General features: G+C 49.2%; 2 protein-coding genes across 7 annotated transcripts in view; one reads left to right on the top strand and one right to left on the bottom strand.

The window, feature by feature from the left end:
- Nucleotides 1–80: 80 nt before the first annotated feature.
- On the bottom strand, nucleotides 81–6,284 carry STUB1 (STIP1 homology and U-box containing protein 1). Of its 2 annotated transcripts, none has more exons than XM_073648584.1 (7): nucleotides 5,435–6,284; nucleotides 4,748–4,946; nucleotides 2,859–3,024; nucleotides 2,478–2,592; nucleotides 1,092–1,148; nucleotides 880–996; nucleotides 81–781 (listed from the first exon to the last, which is right to left on the bottom strand). In XM_073648584.1, the coding sequence occupies exons 1-7, from the start codon at nucleotides 5,615–5,617 to the stop codon at nucleotides 656–658; spliced, it is 963 nt and encodes a 320-aa protein (XP_073504685.1). In that variant the 5' UTR covers nucleotides 5,618–6,284; the 3' UTR covers nucleotides 81–655. The 2 variants fall into 2 exon arrangements, with proteins under 2 accessions (XP_073504685.1, XP_073504686.1); XM_073648585.1 differs by having other exon boundaries at nucleotides 2,478–2,568; nucleotides 5,435–6,282.
- Nucleotides 6,285–6,507: 223 nt separating this feature from the next.
- Nucleotides 6,508–7,129, top strand: part of LOC141162447 (uncharacterized) — a 9,490-nt gene continuing 8,868 nt past the window's right edge. Inside the window, exons 1-3 of one of the 5 annotated variants that reach the window (XM_073648581.1) lie at nucleotides 6,538–6,625; nucleotides 6,733–6,749; nucleotides 6,867–7,031. In XM_073648581.1, the coding sequence (XP_073504682.1) occupies nucleotides 6,904–7,031 (128 nt within the window). In that variant the 5' untranslated portion in view covers nucleotides 6,538–6,625; nucleotides 6,733–6,749; nucleotides 6,867–6,903. Of the gene's footprint in view, nucleotides 6,750–6,866; nucleotides 7,032–7,129 lie in introns of all 5 variants that reach the window. The other 4 variants (XM_073648579.1, XM_073648582.1, XM_073648578.1 and 1 more) reach the window with 4 other exon arrangements.

Genomic DNA, 7,129 nt, shown 5'->3' with positions numbered 1-7,129 from the left:
CGAAGACAGAATGTCGAGTTCTGTGTGCGGCCACACCGACCGTCGCCTCCAGAAACAACGGGACTCTCCAGCCGCAAAGCTGCCGCATAACCTCTTTAATATTTGCACTGTGCATTCACAGGAGAAGCCAACACACGACCCCGACCCTCCCGCCCAACCCCGCGCGTCCGGACAACCACCAGCTGTAACGGACACCGGGATGTATTTACATCATCTATGTACAAAGGAGAGAGCCATAGTGGGGGATGGGGTTAGTGACAGCCTGTTGTGGAACTACAACTTCCAGCATGTCTGTCAGTACATTAATGATCTGCAGCGCCATCTAATGTCAATTCATCATCCACAAAGCGTAATAACACTGAGTAGGCGGGCGGCCATATTGGCGTAGTCCTCGCACTCTGCGGAAATTCATGTCCGATCTCTCGCTCGGATTCAATGGCGACCGGCAGAAAGGAGAGAGACGAGAGCGGCCCCGGAGAGGACGTCCGGGCTTGTGATCTACGACGGGTGGACAGCGATGGGCGTGAGCGAGACGAGTAAGGCATGAAGGCAGAACAGGCACGTTACGTCGCTCCGCCGCCGCTGCCGGACACCTCCGAAAATATAGATATAAGGGGGAAAAAAATAAGTGCATGGGCCACTGGGGGGCGCTCCGCTAATAGTCCTCCACCCAGCCGTTCTCCGAGATGAAGGCGTCGATCACCTCCTTCATGGCGAGGTTCGGGATCAGCTGGTCCTGGGTCAGGGGGCTCCGGGTCACCGGATCAAAGTGACCGACTCTCTGCAGGAAGAGACGATTCACCGTGAGTCAGGAGCTGGGGGTCCGCGCTGACTCTCGGCTCACCCCCCCCCCCCCCCCCCATAGTCCGCCCCCCTTACCTGGAGATGCTCCTCGATGTCCTTCCGGTCGTAGGTGATCCCGCTGGGGGTTATACACGGCTCCCGCATCAACTCAAAGCTGATCTTCCCGCAGAGGTAGTCGGGGATGTCTCGCCTCTACACACAGGGGGAAACAATGGGGGCAGTCACATCGGGGCGACCTAGGGGAGCAACCAACATGGCCGCCGGACTCCCAGCTCAAAGGCTCTCACCTTACGCCTCTCGTCCACTTGGGAGAAGAGTTCGTCCATTTCTGCCAAATATTTGTCCTACAAGAAAGGGGAGTCAGTGTCACACGGCTGATAACAGAGAGCAACAGAATGTATTCATAGATACAGATAATAGAGAGGAGCTGCAGTGTAGAGAATGGCTGATAACAGGGAACAATAACCTGTATTCATATACACAGCTAATAGAGAGGAGCTGCAGTGTAGAGAATGGCTGATAACAGAGAATAGGCCACATTCATATACACAGCTAATAGAGAGGAGCTGCAGTGTAGAGAATGGCTGATAACAGAGAATAGGCCGCATTCATATACACAGCTAATAGAGAGGAGCTGCAGTGTAGAGAATGGCTGATAACAGAACAATAGGCCGCATTCATATACACAGCTAATAGAGAGGAGCTGCAGTGTAGAGAATGGCTGATAACAGAACAATAGGCCGCATTCATATACACAGCTAATAGAGAGGAGCTGCAGTGTAGAGAATGGCTGATAACAGAGAACGATAGCCTGTATTCATATACACAGCTAATAGAGAGGAGCTGCAGTGTAGAGAATGGCTGATAACAGAGAATAGGCCGCATTCATATACACAGCTAATAGAGAGGAGCTGCAGTGTAGAGAATGGCTGATAACAGGGAACAATAGGCCGCATTTATATACACAGCTAATAAGAGCTGCAGTGTAGAGAATGGCTGATAACGGGGAGCAATAGCCTGTACTCATATACACAGCTAATAGAGGAGCTGCAGTGTAGAGAATGGCTGATAACAGGAAGCAATAGCCTGTACTCATATACACAGCTAATAGAGAGGAGCTGCAGTGTAGAGAATGGCTGATAACAGAGAACAATAGCCTGTACTCATATACACAGCTAATAGAGAGGAACTGCAGTGTAGAGAATGGCTGATAACAGAGAACAATAGCCTGCATTCATATACACAGCTAATAGAGAGGAGCTGCAGTGTAGAGAATGGCTGATAACAGGAAGCAATAGCCTGTATTCATATACACAGCTAATAGAGAGGAGCTGCAGTGTAGAGAATGGCTGATAACAGAGAACAATAGCCTGTATTCATATACACAGCTAATAGAGAGGAGCTGCAGTGTAGAGAATGGCTAATAACAGAGAACAATAGCCCGCATTCATATACACAGCTAATAGAGAGGAGCTGCAGTGTAGAGAATGGCTGATAACAGAGAACGATAGCCTGTATTCATATACACAGCTGTATACGCCGGTCCTCCGACCTTCATTAATGTTTAACCCTGAGCCACGTAATCAGTTCCGCCCCCTCGGCAGCGCAGGACACCTCTATCTTGCGGGGGTGGGAGCAGACGTCTGCACTCCCCGGATCTGCCCGGCACTTACGTGCTTGGTGGCCACGCCGGAGAGCTGGGCCTGGCTCCGGGTCTCCTCCACGTTCTCCTCCTCATGTTTCCTCTTCGTCTCCTCCAGATCCCTGTGAAATGGAAACAGGCGGCATCTAAAGGGTTAAAGTGCTGATTGGCTCCGGTAGAAGACAAATCCACCCCCCCCCCCACCAAAAAAATAAAATTGCCTGGTCCTTAAAGAGTTAATATAAGTCCCCGCCACCATTACTGGACATGGAGTCGTGCTGTGGAATGTTCCATTCTGGGTCATGGATGGGGGGGGGGGGTCCTGAGCTGGGCCGCGCCAGTGTATACCATCCACGTGCTGTACCTTCCACTGTCCAAACCCCGGGGGGCGCTGCACACGGCAGCTCCTCACCTCTCCTTCTCCACCAGGATGAGCTTAGTGAGATAGGCGTGCAGCTCGTTCTCCTGGTTGATCCTCCGCTCCTCAATGCTGTTCCACCGCTTCTTCTTGGCGATCCGCAGGGCGCTAGGGATGTCGTCCCCGAAGTTGAGCCTCTGCTCCTTGGCTAGATTGTACGCTGCGGAAGACATGAGCATCAAACTCGGTGTGGAAACCATCAGCAAGCAGGGACAGAATATCTGACATGAAATCAGAATAAACCTTTCCCGTTTTAGGTCAGTTAGGATTACCAGAATGTTTAATATTTGCCAAATTCCAGAATAATGAGAGAGAGAGAGAGAATGGTTTAAGGCATTTTTATTACTTACTGCAAAGTCAAAGGTTTACATACACAAAGATTACTATGCCTTTAAACAATTCTGGACTGCCCATATGATGATGTCATGCGTTTGGAAGCTTCTGTTTTTTTGGCAATATCCGAGTTAATTAGAGACACACCTGTGGATGTATTTTAATGCACACCTGAAACACACTGCTTCTCTGTGTAGCAACATGGGAAAGTCTAAAGAAATCAGCCAAGATATCAGGAAGAGAATTGTGGACTTGCACAAGTCTTGCTCATCCTTGGGTACAATTTCAAGATACCTGAAGGTGCCTCGTTCTTCTGCGCAAACAATTATATGTCCAGCCATCATACCGCTCAGGAAAGAGACGGGTTCTGTGTCCCAGAGATGAACCTGCTTTGGTCCGACATTTGCATATCAACCCAAGGACAAAAGCAAAAGACCTTGTGAAGATGATGGCAGAAGCTGGTAAGATTGTGTCAATATCCACAGTGAAATGAGTACTGTATCAACATGGGCTGAAAGGCCACTCTGCCAGGAAGAAGCCATTACTCCATAAGAAATATAAAAAAGCCAGATTAATGTTTGCAAATACACACAGGAACAAAGATCTTCATATTTGGAGACATGTCCTGTGGACTGATGAAACTAAAATTGAACTTTTTGGGCATAATGACCATCGTTACGTTTGGAGGAAAAAGGGAGAAGCTTGGAAACCTAAGAACACCATCCCAACTGTGAAACACGGGGGTGGCAGCATCATGTTGTGGAGTTGTTTTGCTGCAGGAAGGACTGGTGCACTTCACAAAATAGAAAAGAAGATTATGTGGCAATACTGAAGCAACATCTCAAGACATCAGCCAGGAAGTTAAAGCTTGGGCGGAAATGGGTCTTCCAAATGGACAATGACCCGAAGCATACTGCCAAAATGGTGGCTTAAAGATAACAAAAAGTGGCTTAAGGATAACAAAGTCCATGTTTTGGAGTCACCATCACAAAGCCCTGATCTCAATCCTATTGAAAATTTATGGGAAAGCTGAAAAGGCTGCGAGCAAGGCGACCTACAAACCTGGATCAGTTCCACCAGTTTTGTCAGGAGGAATGGGCCCAAATTCCGACCAACTATTGTGAGAAGCTTGTGGAAGATTATTCCAAATGTTTCACCCTAGTCATTCAGTTTAAGGGCAATGGTACCAAATTCTAATGAAACGCATGGAAACTTCTGACTTTGCAGTAAGTAATAAAAATGCCTTAAAACATTCTCTCTCTCTCTCATTATTCTGGTATTTGGTAAATATTAAAAATGATGGTAATACTAATTGTCCTAAAATGGGAAAGGTTTATTCTGATTTCATGTCAGATATTGAGAAAAAACATCATATGTATCTTTCTATATAGTGTATGGAAACTTCTGCTATCAACTGTGTATTTTTAATAATTTAAAGGGACCCTGCACTTTCAATTTAAAGCCCGAAGATTCCGGATTATTGGAATTCTCTTGATTTTTGGGAGGTTTTCTGCCCTCCCCCCCTCTGCCGGATACAGACGGGCGCTCACCTCTCTGCAGGTTGGCGATGGCCTCATCATAGTTCTCCATCTCCAGCTGGCACTGCCCCAGGAAGAAGTGCGCCTTGACAGACTGGCAGTCCAGCTCCAGCGCGTGCTTACAGTCCGCCAGCGCCTTGTCCGGCTGCTGAATCTTCAGGTAGCACAGCGTGCGGTTGGTGTAGTACACCGCGATAGAGGGGTTCCGGGTCTGACGGATGCACAGAGAAAATAGGTCAAAACCGGCACCGCAGCACAGAATTGAGTACAGGAGCGAGATAATGTAGAGAACAGCAGCACAGAGTGTTTCAGCAGAAGTGTATGACGTGTAGGACAAGGCTACACGTGACAGAGGGGGTGTCCTGTGAGTCCCCAGCAGCACAGAGTATTTCAGCAGAGGTGTAGGATGTGGAGGACAAGGCTACATGTGACAGAGGGGGTGTCCTGTAAGTCCCCAGCAGCACAGAGTGTTTCAGCAGAGGTGGAGGACAAGGCTACACGTGACAGAGGGGGTGTCTTGAGGGTCCCCAGCAGCACAGAATATTTCAGGGAATGAGGGTACTGATAATGTATAGCTGGGACCATTCACGTGTGACTATAAAGAGTAAGGGAGGGTGTCATTATATGAGAAGGAGGTGTCAGTGGTCACATATACGGGTCTCACAGCAGCACAGAGTATTTTCTTGTGCAGATACTTACAATTGCTTTGCTGTAGCAGGAAATGGCCTCTTGGTATTTTCGGGCTACAAACAGTCTGTTGCCCTGTTCCTTCAGCTCCTGGGCGCTGACACTTTTCTCCGGACTCCCCCCAATGCCCCCCGGACCACCGCTGACTCCAGAGGGACGACCTCCGCCGCTCCCGCTCTCCTCCTTCCCCTTCATCCCAGGGCCTCCGGGGGTCACCCCTCCAAACCTGGGGATGCTTGGTGCCACCCCCAATTTCACTGCGGAAACGGGACCCCTAAATCTGGAGGGGACCCCCTTCTATCAGTGATGTCAATAGTCAAAGTCTCTCCTCCTGGGGACAATTAAGAAGAAGCCGCGAGCACCATGACAGGAGGACAACAGCCCCCTACACCCTCATAATAGCAGCCAAACAGCAGGGGGCAAAGAAGGGGCACGGGCGAGAAAGACCCCAGAGGCTCAAATGTCAATACAACCTATATACTGTGTATTACAGGGGAGGACATGATATAACACCCTATACCCTGTATATAAGAGGGGAGGACACTATACAAGAACCTGTAGACTGTGTATAAAGAGTGGGACCCTATAGATCACCCTTTACACTGTCTGTTAAGGGGAGGGCGCTATGTAGAGGGGCCCGGGCTGCCTACAGTGCCCCCTTTCACATTCGGCAAGGATGGCCGCCTCCTGACCTCCCGCAGTCTTCAGTCACAAGACATTCCGGCCCTCCTGCCCCCCGCAGACTTTCCCACAAGACTCCTCCCGGGAAGGACCTCCAGCTCCGACCCGGGCAGCCCCCGAGTCTCTGGAACCTACTACAGCAACCTCCTACAGGAACTTCCGGAGCATCCACCTACTGACACAGCGCATTTGACAGCATTGACATTCATGTCCTCATTTATCACAGTGATTTGTACGGTGGCGGCCATTTTGTAGTAGAACAAAAATACATAATATGGAAGGCAAATTTCCTAACAAAAATGGCCTTCGACACAGGCGACATTTAGTGTGCGCAACATGCAACCTCTGGTGTTTTGACCTACGTCGTCTTTGATTGGTCAGTTATCTAAACAAGCAACCGAAACACCAATCAGAATTCAGCTTTATCAAGTTGTTGTGGAACGCAAATCTCAGGTGGAACGCAGTCATGTGATCCGACCAAACTTGGTACTTAGAGCGGGAGAAGGCGGTCGGCTGGTGTCGGTGAGAGGCGGCTGTCGTGTGTGGAGGTGTCTGTGGTGGGAGAAAGTTTGGTTTTTATTTTTAAAAACTTGTTTCCGTTACTTTTTTTTTTCCTCCCTGTACAGCAGCTGTGGCGCTCTATTGGGTAAAAATCAATTGTGGTGTCAAATGTGCATTATAGTAGCGCCATTGTCAGACTTCACCACCCCTCCCCCGATACTCGCCACCTAATGTTGGGATTATTTTTCTACGTTTTTTGCAGATTTTTTTTTCTTTTGTTCCTGTGGTAAAAAAAGAAAATGGCTGCCGGGTCCGGCCTCTTCCACTGCGGCGATCCGAAAAAGTGGCAGCGAGTCTCCGATATTTACTGGGAAGTCATGGCGGCGAAAGCAGCGAAGCAGAAGCGGTTACTGGAGCTGGACAAATGGTGAGCGACGGCGCCATCGTGTGGGCTCAGGCACCCACCGTAAGACGTAGCGGCTGCCGGGTGTCTAACCCCATAAGGCCATGTTCACACGTTCAGTG

Source organism: Phyllobates terribilis, unplaced genomic scaffold (assembly GCF_046119375.1).
Source record: "Phyllobates terribilis strain yellow unplaced genomic scaffold, ASM4611937v1 Scaffold_9__5_contigs__length_417890890, whole genome shotgun sequence".
NCBI classification, from domain to species: domain Eukaryota; kingdom Metazoa; phylum Chordata; class Amphibia; order Anura; family Dendrobatidae; genus Phyllobates; species Phyllobates terribilis.
This window is presented reverse-complemented; position numbering and strand designations above follow the sequence as displayed.

Excerpts from the sequence above, each read along its gene's own strand:
- STUB1 (XM_073648584.1), bottom strand. The coding sequence starts at position 5,617 with ATGAAGGGGAAGGAGGAGAGCGGGAGCGGCGGAGGTCGTCCCTCTGGA. Across the intron at positions 1,149-2,477 it reads CCGGCGTGGCCACCAAGCAC|GACAAATATTTGGCAGAAAT; the intron begins GTAAGTGCCGGG and ends CCTTTCTTGTAG. Across the intron at positions 997-1,091 it reads AAGTGGACGAGAGGCGTAAG|AGGCGAGACATCCCCGACTA; the intron begins GTGAGAGCCTTT and ends CCCTGTGTGTAG.